This window comes from Cherax quadricarinatus, chromosome 41 (genome assembly GCF_038502225.1).
Source record: "Cherax quadricarinatus isolate ZL_2023a chromosome 41, ASM3850222v1, whole genome shotgun sequence".
NCBI lineage: Eukaryota > Metazoa > Arthropoda > Malacostraca > Decapoda > Parastacidae > Cherax > Cherax quadricarinatus.
This window is the reverse complement of record NC_091332.1, coordinates 1933669-1953076: the sequence shown is the minus strand read 5'-3', so window position 1 is coordinate 1953076 and position 19408 is coordinate 1933669. Positions and strand designations below refer to the sequence as shown.

The window sequence follows — 19408 nt, the reverse complement described above, 5'->3', positions numbered from 1 at the left end:
TATAGCCCTTGTGGCTTAGCGCTTCTTTTTGATTATAATAATATAATCTGGAGGTTCCTATTAACTTTTGTTTAAATGAGTGACGTTTATGTTAGCTGTTGTTTAATGGAGAGGCATTTATATTATCAGTTGTTTAATGGAATCTTTCATACTGACTGGTTTTAAATGTTTTGGTGTTTCATAATGTTGTTTAATGGTGCGGTGTTTTGAACTCATAGTTCAATAGTGTGGTGTTTCAGTTTCGTTGGTATTTAATGGTGTAATGTTCCAGACACGTAGTTTAATGGCGTGGTGCTGCATACTCCTTAGTTTAATGGTGTGACATGGAAAACTCCTTATTGTGTGGTGTTCCTTACGCAGTGTTGTGATGTGCTCTGGTTTTTGACAAGTGGGATGGGCCAGAACCCTCACATTATTTAAGAACTGTTACCACGCCCACTTGTACGACGATTTACTGGGTAATAAAGTTTATTGTAATATTATTCATTGTTTTGTAATGTTAATGGCTTCGTGCTGTGCTAGCAGCGGACCTTTTTGTATGGTAAGGTTTGCTCATTGTTGATATCTCCACGTTGTGTGTTAGCGATGTTCACTTATTATAAACATCTGTATGATAAACTATCGTTGCTCGGTCTATGTCGCATGTCGTAGTGTTATGATTCTTATTACGAGTAGATGACATTGTTTAATTCATTTTTCTGTTCTCTGTCGACATTTTTTTGGTCTTAGAAATTGCCGTCTTCAGTTTCTCCTTTCTTCTCCCATCTTAGCGTCATATTGTTTATTGGCTGTAAACTTAGGCCTTCTACCACTTAGGAGGTTATATCCTCTCCCTTATTTGGCTGCAGTGAGATAAACTGAACGTGTTCTGCAATAATGGAGTCGCTCCCTTTTTTGACAATGAATCGGCCTAATTTACCATTCTTGAACGATAGGTTTATCGATTTGTTATGAATTTCATCTCGTATAGCCAGACGTTAGGCTGCATCTCCTTGTCACCCTGAAAATCCTCATTACAGGTGTATTATGGTAATATAGAGGTCAGGGAACATCGTGTTGTGGATCGTGTTGAGCATATTCCGGAAGGCTAACCAGGACTATTAAATATTCCCTGGCGGTGTTACTGGCTACTCTTGTGCCAACCAGGTGGGTTGAGACGTCTTACTTAACAATGGCTCAAGGGATCGTTGACTGATTGATTCACATCCTGTAACACACGGACGTAAGGCACACAAAAGAGGCAGAACTCTTCCCACGAAGTGGTACACACCGTGTGTTTCTGGGCTGATGTTCGTCCCACTGTTTTCGCTACTTATGGAATAGTAGGCTACAGTTTTGGTCAAGGGAAGCTCTGATTACCTGAATCAAGAGATCTTCGAAGCTTCACATTCCTTTGAAGATGCTGAAATATATGAGCTGCAATTTGTGCCTTTTGAAGTTGAGGTTCAGTTACTAGGCCTCTGGTGTTACTGTAGTTACTAGGTCTCTGGTGTTACTGCAATTACAAGGTCTGTTGTGTTACTGCAGTTACTAGGCCTCTGGTGTTACTGCAGTTACCAGGTCTCTGGTGCTACTGCAGTTACTAGGCCTCTGGTGTTACTGTAGTTACTAGGCCTCTGGTGTTACTGTAGTTACTAGGTCTCTGGTGTTACTGCAATTACAAGGTCTCTTGTGTTACTGCAGTTACTAGGCTTCTGGTGTTTCTGTACTAACGGCTTCGAGGGTTTTATCCTTTTAGCCCAGGTTTGTGGCCAGGCTTTCTTGGTTTGTAACATTATAAATAGTATAGAATACTGACAAGGGTTGCTGAGCGTAAGAAACATTTCGGTGATAAAGATCACAGAACGGGTGAGGTTTGAACACCAGCGAGCAGGTGGGGGTTTCAATCCAAGGCAAGGCTGTCTTGAAACTAGCAGGCCATTGCGTTATCTACTGTACCATCCAGCTACACAGCATAAGATGGTCCGGTGAATAACGCACTGGTCTGTTGGTTCTAGGACTGCTCTTCCGTGTGTTGGCACCCGACCAGTTCGGTGTTTCGTTTGCATTCGTGCTATTACGACTTCGTGAGTCCTTGGTGTGTGTGTCGAGGTACAGGAAGAGAGGCTGGGATAACACAGTACGGGGATAAACACACTAGGATCGCGCAGCGACTAAAGTAAGTCTAGTTTAATTTGTTTGTTCAGCAATAGTTTGTGGTGATACGAACTCATCTCTCATTTCGTGTTCAACATCTACTTGTAAGTACGAATATTGTATGCTGTACAAACACCATTCATCTTCAGTCACACACACACGCGCACACACACACACACACACACACACACACACACACACACACACACACACACACACACCTTCAGTCTATATGAGGCTACGACCATACATTCTCATCAGCGCCCACTTTACATTCGATGTACGAGTTGTGTACACTCCAGCTGTTACCCGAGTCCAGTCTCCACTACCCCAGGGAGCCATTCATCTCTACCCGAAGTTGTAAATTTATTCTTCAGGAAGAAAACAGTCGTGAGTCATTATAGAGTGATCACTCAGTAGCTAGTGAAGAGCATCGTAAAACTGTACCGTTTCTTAAACTGCAGCCCTTGGCAGCACAAGGTTACTCTTTAGGCTACTTAAACTTTACGTGGTAGAGCACTTGACTCTCTTCACTGGGTTGTGGCTGCCTAGATGGGATGCGAGTTTCGTTTTAAATGTTAATTGAAACGGTTATCCCATGAATGGTATATACTGTTAGGGATATAAGCGAGGCATTGGCTATGGCTGGTTCCTGGTACAGTACTACAGTAGGAAATATCTTTGTGAGATTGTCACTGGTCAGTATTACATGTAGTACATTAATGTATGTGTTACAGTGTGGTGGCGGTGTTATTATTGTTCTCCTGCAGCGTTCACACTTAGTTTTTGGTGGGGTAGCTGAGACACAGCTGATGAACGGGTCGCCGGTGTCTGATCACCTCTCTGTTGACAGGAGGGATTAGTACTGTGTAGGTGTTCCATACCACAGTTCTGACCTTCAGGCTTAGGGTTCTTAGTGTTCAAGAACAAGTACCCGCTTTACTTTGTGGCTAATACGGCAGCTTCATTGGCAGTTCTGTTTTCTTCACTTCCGTCTTGGCTTGATATCCAGTTGATGACAGTTCAACTTAGAGGTGCAGCTTGGGCCTGTAAGATGCTCAAGATGGTGACGAGACTTACGCTGTTCTGTGTTTGTGCCGGAGAAACTAGAGAACAGCGACGGAATTCGGGTAAAGAAATATAGCGTGCTGTCGGCACTGTTGTGAAGTATTATTTAATGTTAGAAAGACTACTACTATTACTACTACACACTCCGCTTGCGGAATTAATAAAAGATCAGAGTTTCCATCCACTCGAGTGTCCCTGGTAATGGACTCCAGCTGTTACAAGCTTGTTATCTGGGTCCACTGAACCATCAGTGAAGTATACTGCACTGCTGGGACCTTCTGCTTATGCAGTGCTCCACTGTGTGTGGTGCAGCAGAGGTATACTTGCTCATTGACGAATGCAACATGACTATTTTTGCAAGTCAGGTTGCAGAGGCAGTGGTGATGTGTGAGCTTCTGCCGTCAGGTCATATTCTTTCCTTTAACTATTGTTGTCATATCAGACATCACAAGTAATAACTCAGAAGACCCATTCATTGCCAATAAATGTCTACGACGATGAAAGTGTTTGACTACTCTAACAAGCGTATATATAATCAACTTTTTTCCCGAGGTGAGGGAAATTAACTTCTCCAGGCAATTAGATATGGTTCACCGGGGGAGCCCCAGGCACGGTTGGCATGAGGGATTTTGAGGCACCTCTATGTACTTATTAACTGGTATGCTGGAATTAATGCTGGAACTGCCGGAACATCTCACTGACTGGTGTTCCCTGGGAATTAACTCGTGTCCAAAGTTCAACAAAGAGACAGCTGTTGTTTGCTCATTGTCACGACAAATGAGCTATAGCTGTCAGCAGCTTACTGTTGACAGTAATGAAGAAAAGATCCAGGTGCAGATCCAGCTTGTATAGTGATAACGTTGTGCAGTACGTGAACGTTATAAAGTGCTACATGAAGCACAATGTTTCACGATAAACTCTACGTGCTGCACCTACGTGAATTCACTTACCGTAATGTGACTCATGCTGATCCAGCATGACGTGAGCTCTTTGAATGCCCTCTGGGCACTGGGCTTCTCAGTTCAGAGCAGGGTATAGACACGACAGGTCAGGCCTGGCGCCCTCCTATTAAAGTACCTCCTATATATAAGTTACCAGCCGTCCGATGTGTGTGTTTATACCCAATTCCATTAATCGAACCCCCACACGATACAACGAAGTATTCATTAATCGTCAGAAAATTGCTAAATAAATGATTGCTAAATAAGTCCCCAGACTGACACCAAAAAAAAAAAAAAAAAAAAACGAAGCCAACCCAGATTTAACATATGCTGCCACTGTCATTATTAAATTTCATCTCGAAGCAGCTCTAGCACACATGTCTGGCGCACTTGTATGGCTGATGCAGCAGTGTGGCAGCCAGACAAGTTTTCAATTGCCTTCAACCAATTTCACGGTCAGTTCTCGAAAGGATTCAAGACGCACGCTCTTTACTCAACCGGTTCCCTTCAGGCCTTGATGCCAGTGAAGGGCTCTTGATTTAAAGGCTTAGAGATGATTCTCTTAAGCCTTTTCTGGATACAGCCTCATCACATCCCATTCCCCGATCCGTGTATGACGCTACCAGTTTAACAATAATAATAATAGTTCATTACATACCTTCCGACGCGCTGCCTAACATGGATGGTCTTCGCGGTCTCTGGAAGAAAAAACAAAATCAGTATTATAGCGATAATTCTCCCTAGGTTCAGTGACCTTGATATGTCATTTAAAGGTCATTTATTAAAATCAATGACCTTTGAAAGCCAAAGTCTTTCCTGGTACCTTGACAGATGATGCGGAACCTGACTCACTCAAGGGTAATGGGATTTTTATTGTGAGAGAGAACTTGCAACACGTAATTCAAGAGCTTTAAGATCTATAGTAATACAACGTTCCATCAACAGTGGGGTTTTATCTCCCACAGTGGGGGTTTCTTAAGTATTTGATGATGCCCCACTGTGGAGGATAAAAAAAAAATTCCGCTTAGATTGTCAGAATTAGCACTTGTCGACTTATGCGGTGGTATAACTTCCGCCAGAACGGTGCTCTTAACAGGATAAATTAGATTCTTAAAACTTCAAGAAGAGTCACGGGGGTGAGCGGCGTTCCGGCGGAAGTGGTGTGTCAAGCATAGAGTTACTTGAGCCGGGGAAAATACACTTCAGTTAGTGCTTCTGACCACATTATTATTTACAGTCACGCTCTTTACTCGTCTCCTGCTGCTCCGAGACTCAACACACACACACACACACACACATACACATACATACACATGACAGGACAGCAGTAAGACAAGAGAGAGAGAGGGGTGGGTAGATTACGTTTTCTTGGACTGTAAGAAGGCTTTTGACACAGTTCCACACATGAGATTAATGCATAAGCTGGAAGACCAGACAGGTATAACAGGAAAGGCACTGCAATGGATCAGGGAATACCTGACGAGAAGACATCAGCGAGTCATGGTACGTGGCGAGGCGTCAGAGTAGGCGCATGTGAAGAGCGGGGCTCCACAGGAGTCAGTCCTAGGACCGGTGCTGTTTCTGGTATTTGTGAACGACATGATGGAAGGAATAGACTCAGATGTGTCCCTGTTTGCAGATAATTTAAAGTTGATGAGAAGGATTCAATCGGACGAGCAGGTAGAACTACAAAGGGATCTGGACAGGCTGCAGGCCTAGTCCAGAAACTGGCTCCTGGAGTTCAACCCCACCAAATGCAAAGTCATGAAGATTGGGGAAGGGCAAAGAAGACCGCAGGCAGAGTACAGTCTAGGGGGGCCAGAGACTACAAACCTCTCCTCAAGGAAAAAGGATCTTGGGGTGAATATAACACCAGGCACATCTCCTGAGGCGCACATCAAGAAAAATAACTGCTGCAGCATACGGACGCCTAGCAAACCTAAGAATAGAATTCCGACATCTCAATAACAAATCGTTCAGGACCTTGTACACCGTGTACGTTAGACCTATATTGGAGTATGCAGCACCAGTTTGGAACCCACACCCAGCCAAGCACGTAAGAAAATTAGAGAAAGTGCTATGGTTTGCAACAAGACTGTCCAGGAGTTAAGGGGCATGTCCTACGAGGAGAAGTATCCAGGGAATTAACGAAGAACATAACTCCAGAATGCTTCAAAGAATCTGTAGAAATTCGGGACCCAAAGTTTATCGAAGGATCAGGGAATTAGGTCCCTCGGGTATCCGATGGTATCCAGGAGCGCCAGGATGGAGTCAGTGTTACCAAGGAAAGTTGTCAACTAATAGCATGAGGCTACACCTCTTCAACATCAATGGTTGACACCTATGTTAGATATGTGGATAATGGAGGACGGGGGGTGTCGCATGCAAAATCATCGTTCCCATAGGATAGATGACCCAGGGTTCACTGGGAAAGCGACCGCTCGAGTTTCTAAAAGAAAACCCGCTCCGATTCCTCCTTTCTCACTATTATCCTCTGCCTTCTATTCTCTAAAGTAGACATTCCTATACATATTCCTGTATTCACTTAGGCACTTTCCCCTCTTACTTCCTCCTTTTCCAGTTTCTTTGACAGGCTTCTCGTAGGTACTGTCATATGCTTTCTTACAGCCGAGAAAGATATAGTATTCCTGTCTCTTTCACTCTATACATAACGTCTGTCACTGTCATAAAACTCCAGGAGATTCACGAGACAGGATCTGTCATCTGTAAATCGCTGCTGTGTGTGTGTTTATGAAGGATAAAAATATATTCATCACCTCGGGATAAAACCGTCGGTGCTAAATCAATAACATTTATCTCCAGACACTGCCACCTTCTCTCCGTCCCTCCATCCCTCCGTCCCTTCCTCCATCCCTCCGCCCCGTCTTCAAAAAAATTCATTAGGCTAATTAGACAGATAGAATATCGCGCCACGTCTGCCACATTTGGAAGTTGTAGCACCGGAGTCGGACCAACACTTGGCGTAGTCTCCACTTCTTACTCCATCTCCCTTCTCCCTTACCTACAGTGGGCGTTGGTGGCCAGGTAGTGGGTGTTGGTCAGAGAGTGGGCGTTAGTGGTTAGATTGTGAGCGTCGATGGCCAGATAGTGGGTGTTGTTGGCCAGATCATGGGCGTTGTTGGCTAGATAGTGGGCGTTGTTTGCCAGATAGTGGGCGTTGTTTGCCAGATAGTGGGCGTTGCTTGCCAGATAGTGGGCGTTGTTTGCCAGATAGTGGGCGTTGTTGGCTAGATAGTGGGCGTTGTTGGCCAGATAGTGGGCGTTGTAAGCCCAAGACATTACAAATGACTCAAAATAATAAATACCCCTTACAGTTTGGAACAATGCCATGGCTCGAACAATACCGTGGCTGGAACAGTACCATGGCTGGAACAGTACCATGGCTGGAACAGTACCATGGCTGGAACAGTACCATGACTGGACCAATACCATGACTGGACCAATACCATGACTGGACCAATACCATGACTGGACCAATACCATGACTGGACCAATACCATGGCTGAACCAATATCATGGCTGGAACAATACCATGGCTAGAACAATACCATGGCTGGAACAACACCGTGGCTGGAACAACACCGTGGCTGGAACAATACTATGGCTGGAACAATACCATGGCTGGAACAATACAATGGCCGGTACAATTCACAGTTATCACCTCTGTAGAGGAACCTGCAAAAGCTAAGTTGTTAAGCTAAGTTTAAATTTCAACAAGAGCAACGTGTTCGGTTAAAAATAAGTGATATTTTGTTTTTATTCTGTACAGTATCACGACTCAGAAGTCTCTAATGAAACAGAAAATGCATGAAAAGAATAAATTGAAGAATTTCTGTAGGCGTAGGAGGGAACGATATAATTGAAGAATTTCTGGAGGCGTAGGAGGGAACGATATAATTGAAGAATTTCTGGAGGCGTAGGAGGGAACGATATAATTGAAGAAGAGGTTTATGCATACTAGCTACATGGAAGAATAATAATTCGAGTCAGTGAGCGAGGAGGCTGCGTTCTTACTCTTGAAGCTGCAGCGAGATAGCCTATTGAGACCGGTAGGCGCTGGAGCGGTCTGGGTGAGTGTTGATGGTGGTGGTGATGGTGGTGGCTAATATGGTGCTGTTGGTGGTGTTGATGGTGCTGCTGCTGCAGGCTGTTGGTGGTGATGGTGGTGCTGCTGGTAGTGATGCTGGTGGCTATTGGTGGTACTGTTGATGCTGCTGGTGGTGGTGGCTGTTGGTGGTGCTGCTGGTGGTAATGGTGGTGACTATTGGTGGTGGTGTTGATGGTGCTGCTGCTGGCTGTTGGTGGTGCTGCTGGTAGTGATGCTGGTAGCTATTGGTGGTGCTGTTGATGGTGCTGCTGCTGCTGCTGCTGCTGGTGGTGGCTGTTGGTGGTGATGGTGGTGCTGCTGGTAGTGATGCTGGTGGCTATTGGTGGTGCTGTTGTTGGTTGGTGGTGGTGTTGGTGGTGCTGCTGGTAGTGATGTTGATGGCTATTGGTGGTGCTTTTGGTGGTGCTGTTGATTTTGCTGCTGCTGATGGCTGTTGGTGGTGCTGTTGGTGATAGTGCTGTTGGTGATGGTAGTACTGTCGGTAGTGATGCTGGTGGCTATTGGTGGTGTTGCTGATGGTTGTTAGTGGTGATGGTGGTGCTGCTGCTAGCGATGCTGATGGCTGTTGGTGGTGCTGCTGCTGCTGTTTTTGGTACTGCTGTTGGTGGCTGTTTGGGTGTCTGTACCTGCTTGACTGCTATCTGTTACGCTAGTCTCTAGACTATTATCTTTTGTGTCGTCTGATGGGTCGTCATCCGGTGAGTCGTCACCTGGTGGGTCGTTGTGTCCACTTTTCCTCTTAATTCAGGAACTGGAGCTCATCCTTCTCCATCCTTGGATCAAACCTAACTACTTCCTCTACGAGCTGACTATGCATCAGTTTCCCGAGCAATCTTGAAAATAACCTTCAGGTAATTTAATAGAAATTGCTGAAAATGTAGTTCACGACATCCCAAGAATCCAAGGAATTTCGTCTAACTTCCCCTTGGATCAAACCTTTGTAACCCTTACGAGTTCCACGTAATAATTATCATAATCATAATTATCACAATCATACACACACACACACACACACACCAGGCGGCCAGGAGCTATGAATCGACCCCTGCAACCACAATTAGGTGAGTACACACACACACTGAAGGACATCTCAAATCTTAAGAAAATGTTTGGATTTGAGGACAAGTTCGAGGAAATCTGGCGACTATAACAACACTTGAGGAAGAGAAGGAAGCTGAGGGTGAAGGGAGAGTTGGGGAAGGTAATGGTAAAGGAAGGGAGAGTACTGGAGACTGACTCTGGTCAGTCGTAAGACTTCAGCCGAGTCTTGATCAAGGGTTCATTCACGTCAGTCTTGTAGGTCATGTCTCTTCATGTTATTTAAGATCAAATTATTCTTCCCAGAAACTAGACGTTTCAAAGAAAACGGACTTAAACAGCGACTCGCAATTCAGTGGTGATTCAAACACACTTGATGTCTGACTAATGGTTCAGTAGTGTTTCAAATCGGTACGGTATAAGCTGTCAGTGGCCCTATAAACCACAACAAGCAGGACTTTTTTTTTCTTTTTTTTTTTTTTACTGCGGTTCAGCTACAATGGGACTTTAGAAAATTAGTAAAATAAAGTTCTTTTCTACCCCCCTGTCTAAAGCATCTATGAAGTACCACTTGCCCACCTACGTGGTTCAGTGGTAGAGCTCTGGGCACACAATAGAAAGACTCAAGTTGAATTCTGGGGACTGAACACGACTGACAGGTCTCACTCCAGCTGCTTGTGTTCACCAGCATAAAATAGGTGAACTGATGTTAGCCAACTGGTTTGGTTAACACCAGCTTACCATATATTAGACAGCATATATTAAATAGTGTAGCATGTATTAAATATCTTATATCAATAGTTTACCCTATATTAGATAGCAATATAAGAGTAAAATTTGATTACCGTATTACTGGAGTATACCTGGAGAGGATTTCGGGGGTCGACGCCCCCGCGGCCCGGTCTGAGACCAGGCCTCCGTAACCAAAAATGTATCTAACCAGGCTACGGTGACTATAATGAACTGAAACTCAGTGACTGAAAGGATTGGTCAGGAATCAGTCCAGAAGGAATTGTGAAGCCTTGATAACTCTCAGGGTTTGTGAGCTTTGGAATGAGCTGAGTTGGGACAAGAACTCTTAACAATATTTGTAACAGGAGTAAGAGAACAGCTGCCGTTGTGGTCCATTGTTAAGGTGTTGCACACTTGACTGAGCACCTGCAACATTGTGGCTTAACCTGTAACAATGATCATGTAATATATATAAATCTCTCAGTAGTTCCCCATTATTATTCTTACACTCAAGTGTTTAGTGCTGACCACTGTCTTCGTCTGCTCTCTGAGAGGTGATGGTATATTAAGTGAAAATCCTGAATTTGCTTGTAACAAAGGAAACGTAAATAATACACACACACACACACACACACACACACACACACACACACACACACACACACACACACACACACACACACACACACACACACACACACACACACAGATGTACTCCTGTTTACTCTATTTTTGGGTGGACACCCAGTTGTTAGGACTCCGGTGCCGTCCACTGGATGGCTCTACGGTGCATTATAAATAAGCGGCTTCGGCGACAAAATCTAAAAACTTCATGTCCCTCTCCCGTGACCCTCACCTTTCCCATCTCCTCCTCCTCCCTTCCCCTACATTCTCTCCTTTACTACGCTACCTCACTCCCTCTCTCCGTCCCTCACCCTTTCCTTTACATTTCCTTGCACTGAGTGATGCCTCAGTAAACTACCAGGTAACCGGCTGTAAATGTATATTCATTTTGTAAATGATTTTCACACAGTTGAGCCATTTAGCTGTTTTAACTTTTAAGGTTTGAAAAAATTAGGCATCACAAGGAAAACAATGGAAATAATTTTTTTTTTTGTGGGGTTGTGGTGGGTAATTTACATACATGTTACTATGTATGATAATTTGTGTAACTGTTTTTATCTGTACCTTAATAAACTTATCACTCCACTACGTAACTAAGAAACCATTCCCTTCCATCGTTCTCTGCTTCTCTTTATCCTTCATAGAGGAGTTGGAGTATCGCTAGTGAAGGGCTCTTGTTGCGAGGATCCGACGCTACACTCGCTGCCTCGGCTCAAGTCTTACTGTCTCCAGTTTTCCATCTGTTGGCTAGTTGTTATGAGTAGCTTTTCCCTGGAGATCTGTCCACGTCTTTAATTGTCTACTTTTAGTTCTTTCCTCTTTACCCTTTTCCATTTATACTCTTTAGTACTCTCCTTTTTCTCCTCCTCCTTCTCCCGGCCCCTTCCCTCCACTGCCCCTTCCTCTGTATCTTCCCTCCTGCCTTCCCTCCCTGCCTCCCAGATCCCTGGCCCTCAGCATCCCTGGTGATGGCCAAGCAGTCAGAGATGACGAGGAGGTCCTGGCGACCTCCCATGTTGCTGTTTGTCTCTTCCTCTTCCTGTCTCTTTATACCGTTATCCCTACCCTCCCTCCCTCCGTCCCTCCCTCTTCCACCTCTTCCTACCCTCCTCCACTGTTTAACTCTTCCATCATTTTCCACTCCTTTTCAATGATTTGTTCACCCTCCTCTCCCTCCTCTTACTTCTCCTCCTCCTCTTTCTTCTCCTCCTCCTCTTACTTTTTCTCCTCCTCTTCCTTCTCCTCCTCCTCCTCTTCCTCCTCATCTTCCTCCTCATCTTCCTCCTCTTCCACACTTGAGGGTTAATGCACTAGTTGTGTTCATGAATGTGGCTGCTGTGTTTTTACAACTGTGGGTTGAGATTGTTAATGTATGTGTTTCAGTGTTTATGCTTTTTATTTGTTTGTGCATGTCTCTGTATGAATGTGTGTTCACCTGAGTCCTCGGAGGTTAAACTCTAGCTCTTGGGCCTCGCCTTTGCACTTGGCAGCGTGAATCCTGTCATACATATTCTTAAAACTATGTATGGATTCTGACTACACCATTTTGCTGTCTAGATCGTTCCGCTTCCAAACCACTCTAAGGCTAAAGAAGTATTTCCTAACATCACTGTGACTCATCTGTTCTTTTAACTTCCAGCTGTGACCTCATGTACCTGAGACCTGCTTCTCCAACACACTCTCCCTGTCCACCCTGTGTGTGTGTATGTGCGTACTCAACCATTTGTGCTCACCTATTTGTGGTTGCAAGGGTCGATTCATAGCTCCTGGCCCCGCCTCTTCACCGATCGCTACTAGGTCCTCTCTCTCCCTGCTCCATGAGCTTCATCAAACCTCATCTTAAAACTATGTATGGATCCTGCCTCCACTACATCACTCTCCACACTTTTGTCGTGTGTGTGAGAGAGAGAGAGAGAGAGAGAGAGAGAGAGAGAGAGAGAGAGAGAGAGACCGGTTTTCCTCATAATATACATTAATAACGTCCACTATACTTCATCTTGTACAATGTCTAGATTCACTGTTGACCCAAATTATTTAGCAAAGCTGAAACAGCACTTTACCCGTCAGAGATAGTTGGCTGATTTTAGACAACTTACTGAGGCAGTAAAAATGTCAACAGACTTCTAAGTTATATCTGACGGAGTAAGAATTATTGGAGATTATTAAAGTTTTTGCTCTACATATGACCCTAATACCTAGAATGTATTCAGGTTGGTTGTATTATATGAAAACTGGTATTTATATATTTGAAGATTCAAAGGGAGTGCCGGGATACGAGCCAGTGACCTGGCAGTTGCTAACCCAAAGTTCTGCCGAGTTTACCACAGAGGGTTATAAGCAGACATTCTTTTGCTGCAGACTAGAAGATCCATGGACCAAGAAGCAAACTTTATGGATTAAATCCAAGACATTTTGCAAGACATTTTAACTCACAAAGTGTCGCTCAAGTGTGAGATTATCAAGTCTTAGACAGGAACACACAGCTAAGGATTATAAGCATCATTAGAGCGGGCGAGGACAGGCGTTGGAAGGTGAGTTAGTGGGACATGATGTTACTCTGTGTATTCAGAGATGAGTTAGATGGAGTGGATGTGAGAAGTGAAGTCACATCATGACATATTAGTTGCTTGTTCCTTGTATTCATATCGAGGCTTTTGTCTAGGTCAGCGATGAAGCCTATCGTCTACCCTTTTGTTTATCTTCTGTGTATTTACATGTATACCCCATTTGATGTACTCTTGCGTTTATACTCTATGTACTCACTGGAAAAAAAGACCCAGGAAGCTGAGAAATATTTAAATTCAACGTTTCGCCTAAGGCTAAGCTTTATCAAGTACACAGGAGTGAGCAAATACACAGCCTACTAAGGCCAAGGAGCACCATAAGGCCAGGCCCAGAAAAAGGAAAGGTCAGTCGTATAAGTGTCTTTAATGAGACAGAGGGAGAATTCCATGGATCTAAGACTCACCTATTAAACAAACTGGTGTAGTGACTAACCATCTAGATCTAATGTTTACACTTGAATACACTTGAACCCGGCCGCGGGGGCGTTGACCCCAGGAACAACCTCCAGCTGCCAGAGCTTATCAAGTCACGACTCGATGACGTTCAAAGCTAAACTCTGCACCTTGTAATATAGAATGGGACACTCGTGCAACATTTGTCAATATTGTGGATAAGTGTCCTTAATAAAGACTCCCAAAAGTTGTATAAATGTCTCATTCTTCTTGAGATATATATATATATATATATATATATATATATATACACGTTGTAACTTTATACATGTCGATGCAGCATCTCTCCACTCATGTGTGTTAAAACACCATTTAGAATGCACTGGTGCATAAAGGTCAGTGTACCTAGAGATCTAATATATATTTTATTATGGTTAATGATGGATTACTAAAGTATAATAAACGCTTGTCATTGTTCAATAATAACCCACCTGGAGAGAGAAATTTAGAATTTTAATTGGTCAGTATCTTTCAATCCCCTTCCGAAGAGGATCCCAAAAGGGGATCGAAATATACAGACCAATTAATCTTTTGAGTTTGTCTTCATGTGGGCTATTAATGAGTGTGGTTAATAGTGATTAATTATTCTAAGGAGCCTCAAGTCGCTTTGTGATATTCTGTTCCTAATCCGCAGTGAAAGAAACGCATTTTTTTGGAGTCGCGGAGTGCAAGCGAATGCAAATCCGGATCTTCCACTAGTTGAGTGTAACCAAACTGCATTTTTTGGCCTTTTTTTGTGTTGATATGTAGATCGGAGGAGGGCTGGGGTTATGCGCTGGGAATTAGATACCAAATAGGAAGGTCGACAGCTCTCCTTCCACCAGCAGGTAGCTGGGTCCTCAGAGGTTCCCCTCACTTAGGTCTGCCTGGGTAAGAAGTTCGGGGAATCCAATCGAGGGATCAGAAACTACGACAAGTTGCGCCTCGCTAGTGGAGCTCAGCGTCAAGTGGGGCGTTTGTAGAACTTTGCAGACCAGCCATACTTCTGTACTTGTTTCAGTGGCAAGTTGTTTTTCAGTATAATGTTTAGCGGACGTACCTGTGCAGTTGCTAATATTTTCCTTCTGTCCAATTTGGTCAGATGACCGAAAGCTCCAAAGGCGGGTCATCATCTGACTAAGACCCGCGTCAGGAAACACTTGTCCTGTTTCCTGACGAACCTTGCCTAACCTAACCTTCTGTCCAATGAATGCTCAAAACGACAGGAAAATTCTACAAACTTCTCCTTATATTCAAATTACACATACTGTTACTTTCCTGTCAGCTCTTTGTTAATAGTTGTCCTGAAATATTTAACTGGCAACCTACGAGGTCAGGCCTGAGATCGGAGAGTTTGCAAGATAATCCTCGGGACTATTTAACAGATGGCAGGCGATATTACTGCTCAGAGTCAAGGTGGAGGAAGGTGAAGAGAGGTGAGGTGAGGTGAAGAGAGGTGAGGTGAGGTGAAGAGAGGTGAGGGAAGGTGAAGAGAGGTGAGGGAAGGTGAAGAGAGGTGAGGGAAGGTGAAGAGAGGTGAGGGAAGGTGAAGAGAGGTGAGGGAAGGTGAAGAGAGGTGAGGGAAGGTGAAGAGAGGTGAGGGAAGGTGAAGAGAGGTGAGGGAAGGTGAAGAGAGGTGAGGGAAGGTGAAGAGAGGTGAGGGAAGGTGAAGAGAGGTGAGGGAAGGTGAAGAGAGGTGAGGGAAGGTGAAGAGAGGTGAGGGAAGGTGAAGAGAGGTGAGGGAAGGTGAAGAGAGGTGAGGGAAGGTGAAGAGAGGTGAGGGAAGGTGAAGAAAGGTGAGGGAAGGTGAAGAGAGGTGAGGGAAGGTGAAGAGAGGTGAGGTGAGTTGAAGAGAAGTGAGGGGGAGAGGAAGGTGAGGTAAGATAGTGGGAACTGTCACTCTGTGACATGTTTCTCATCTGTCATGAGAGACATGAAGACATGAGGGACATAGCTCGGTGTTCAATATTTTCAATTATCTTACCATTAGCAATTATATTTTTCATGTTATTATATCTTTCCTCTTTAAAACTTAGAGAACTTTTATCCCTCCTTAAAGCGTATTTTCTAATCTATTTCAACGTGTCATTAAGAATGTCAATAAATATATCTTTAGTCTCAAACATTTAAATAAGTGGAATGAGCTAAATGTGCAATTCGTTTCGGTCTGATTTGAACCATTAAGTAGTGACTTAGCTTGTGGCAAGTTAATGATCCGAGTCTGACCGAAACGTCGTTATAAGTTTCTTTGTGCTGGTTATTTGTGTACTGGAGCCAGGAGCTGAGAATAATCCCACAGACACAAAACACGTGTAAAAAACAGGAAGTGTACAAGTCTTCCCGCAGTACAACTCGGTGTTCTTGGAATTACAACATTGTCATCTGGAAAATCTTTTTCTCAAACTTTCTGTAAATTAAAAGCGCCAGAAAACCTGCACCAGATATATTATTAAGAAAATGTCAAGTAATGGCAGTGTGCTCGGTGAGGCGTTGAGAGTGAAGCGTTTATACCACGTTACTGTAGGCGTTGTTATGTTTGTCTGTCTTGTATGATGAGAGATTACCCTCTTCCTTTTATTTCTTCCTCCTTATTTCCTAATTTATCCCCTCTTTCCTTTCATTTACTCATTTTCCTCCCTCATTCCTTTCACTTCTTGTCCCGTCTCCCATCCTGTGTTACGAAATATGACAGGAAAATGTAGCATTGTTCCCTGTCATATTCCTGTGACAGTGAACAAGACAGCATCACAGTGCTGTCATAACCACTGACTTTTTCAATTAAAAAAGTCTACTTTTACTTGCCTCGACCAGGCACTGTGTCAGCAAGCCTTCATTCAACCCCCCATCCTTTCCCAGTGGTTGTTTTGCATACAGTGGGATGTTTGACGATTTCTTCATCTACATAACGAAGCATCATAGTTCGGACTGACAGATGTCAGTCCGAACTATGATGCTTGAGTGTTAAACCCATATTGTGTAACGACATATATGAGGGGGAACATTATTCTCTTCTACTCTCACTGTGTATCATACAGAGTAAGGTAGCAACACACTGCGGGTGTTACCACAGTGTAACTATCAGAGTAAGGTAGCAACACACTGCGGGTGTTACCACAGTGTAACTATCAGAGTAAGGTAGCAACACACTGCGGGTGTTGTTATAAGAAACAGTACTATAACAAGAAGTAGGGGATTAAGAAGTGCTTGGACACCACCGCTCCTTGAGTCTGTCTTGACCTTGTGATCACCGACCCTTAGCCTCCTCCTCCTCCTCCTCCTCCTCCTCCTCCTCCTCCTCCTCCTCCTCCGCCTCCTCTTTCATTACCACTTCGCTAATTACTTCTCCCACTTACTGCACTTGTCTTGAACTTCGTCTTATATTTCACACTTCTTTTTTTCCTTCTTTTGCTTCTCTCGCGTCTTCTCGTTTGTCTTCTTACACTTGTTTGAGTTTTGTTTTTTCTCTTTGGCAGTGTCATAGTGACACGGGTGTCATAGTGACACGGGTGTCATAGTGACACGGGTGTTATAGTGACACGGGTGTCATAGTGACACGGGTGTCATAGTGACACGGGTGTCATAGTGACACGGGTGTCATAGTGACACGGGTGTCATAGTGACACGGGTGTCATAGTGACACGGGTGTGTCATAATGAGAGTGGTGTATCATAGAGAGAATTGTCAAAATGACAGGGATGTGTCATAATAATACTGCTGTTTCAGAATGACGGGGATGTGCTACAGTGACGGGGATGTGCTACAGTAACGGGGATGTCATAATGAGAGAAACACAACACAGCCAATTGGCTGAGGAACGTCCTATGCCGGCTGTGAGCAAAGCCAAATGGCTGAAAAGTCCCTCGCAGGACTCTGAACAAGACCAGGTGGCTGAGGATCGGCCTTTGAAGACTGTGAAGGCGGTCAGTTTCCAGATACATCATCCTGTTACAGCAAGTGATGGCAGCTCCAGCAGGCAAAATTCCAAAGAAAAGATTGTCTTTAATCCAACACACTCACGACTCACGAAATCGTAATAACACGATTGTAAACAAACCACGGAACCGGTGGGGCTTTACGACTGATTCGCCATGGTTTAAACCCCACCCGTTCCGTGTTTTTTTTTTTTTTCAGCACACTCACATATGCCTGTGGTGCCGTATCCCACCGAGTCAGGGTAACCTAAAAAGACAAACTAAAGTTTCTCTTTTTACATTTAGTAATTTATACAGGAAAAGGGGGTTACTAACCCCTTGTTCCCGGCATTTTAGTCATCTATCAGCTCATGTTCTCTACATAATATTCATTGCAAACATTGATAAAAAAACGTGATGGTCTCAATACCTTCAACCTCCTCATTGTTGCAACTTTCGATGATTGTGCCTCAGACCCATAAAAAATGTATCTCTCTGTCTACAGAATTCTTAGCACTACTACTGCATTTCTGTCATCTATTCTGTGATTAATCTTTACTTTCATTGACCCATCTGTTGACTTCTTTACTCTCAATTGTTAAATGCATCCAGTGGTCACCATTTCTCATCCCAAAAATATATAACTCACTCTGTTAGCTCACATTACCTCACTCTTTTCTACGTACATCAAATTACTTCTTTCATCACTCTTCCAATTTCCTCCGTCAGCTTTTACGAGTTTTCTTTAGACTCTCGTGATATCACTGCCTCATAAGTGAACAGCATCAAGGACACCCATCACTTCAAATTAAACTATGTATTTAAAAACTTCATTTATTCCTATTACTACTGTTTATCTTTTGTGTCCCATCTGTCAGCGAGTTGAAACAACCAGGGATACGTAACACATCCTTGTCTAAGACTTATATTTACTGAGAAATGTACCTCTTTTCTTCTGTTTACATCAACCTGAACCTAGCTTATAAAAATTCTTCACAGTTTTCAACAACCCACCACTTGTTTCGTACATTTGTAACACTAACCATATCGCTACTCCATCTACCCCATCACATTTCTTTTCCAAATCCATAAATGCAACATACATATCACTTCCCTCATCTAAAGTTGTTTATTTCAGCGATTTACTGCAAAAACTTTATCTACAAGTCCTTCTCTTTTTCTAAATCCAGATTTGTATCACGTAAAGAGAGCCTTCACTACCCATAAAAATTCACTCGAGTACTTAAATTGAAGTCTCTTGAACTGTACTCCATGGAATATAGGCGAAAAAGACAATAATTTACACCTAGAACATTCTAGAGGGACTGATCCCACATCTGCACCTAGATAACACTCACTACGAAAGCAAGAGACTCGATAAACGTGCAAAATACCCCCAAGAAAAAGCAGGATTGCAAAGAGTAGAATCCACTTGGAAAATCCTAGAAGAAATGGTCCCGAATCTGCACACAGAAATCACTCCCTACGAAAGTAAAAGACTGGGCAGGCGGTGCAAAATACCCCTAATGAAAAGTAGGGCTCCGTTGGTATACTAACAGAAAACACCAGGGGCCCAAGACTGTTCAACAGCCTGCCACCAGGCATAAGGGGTATTACCAATAGGCCCCTGGCTGCCTTCAAGAGGGAGCTGGACAGATACTTAGTGTCGGATCAGCCGGGCTGTGGTTCGTACGTTGGACTACGTGCGGCCAGCAGTAACAGCCTGGTTGATCAGGCCCTGATCCACCGGGAGGCTTGGTTGTGGACCGGGCAGCGGGGGCGTTGATCCCCGGAATACCCCCCCCCCCAGGTAGACTCCAGGTAGGGGACCAA

At 43.9% G+C, this 19408-nt stretch overlaps 1 protein-coding gene across 3 annotated transcripts in view; it reads right to left on the bottom strand.

The window, feature by feature from the left end:
* The window catches only part of LOC128695849 (uncharacterized), a 166935-nt gene that overhangs the window by 65283 nt on the left and 82244 nt on the right, over positions 1-19408 (bottom strand). For all 3 annotated transcript variants that reach the window (XM_053786740.2, XM_053786738.2, XM_053786739.2), the window contains exon 3: positions 4804-4843. In XM_053786740.2, coding sequence (XP_053642715.2) covers positions 4804-4843 — 40 coding nt within the window. The remainder of the gene's footprint in view (positions 1-4803; positions 4844-19408) is intronic.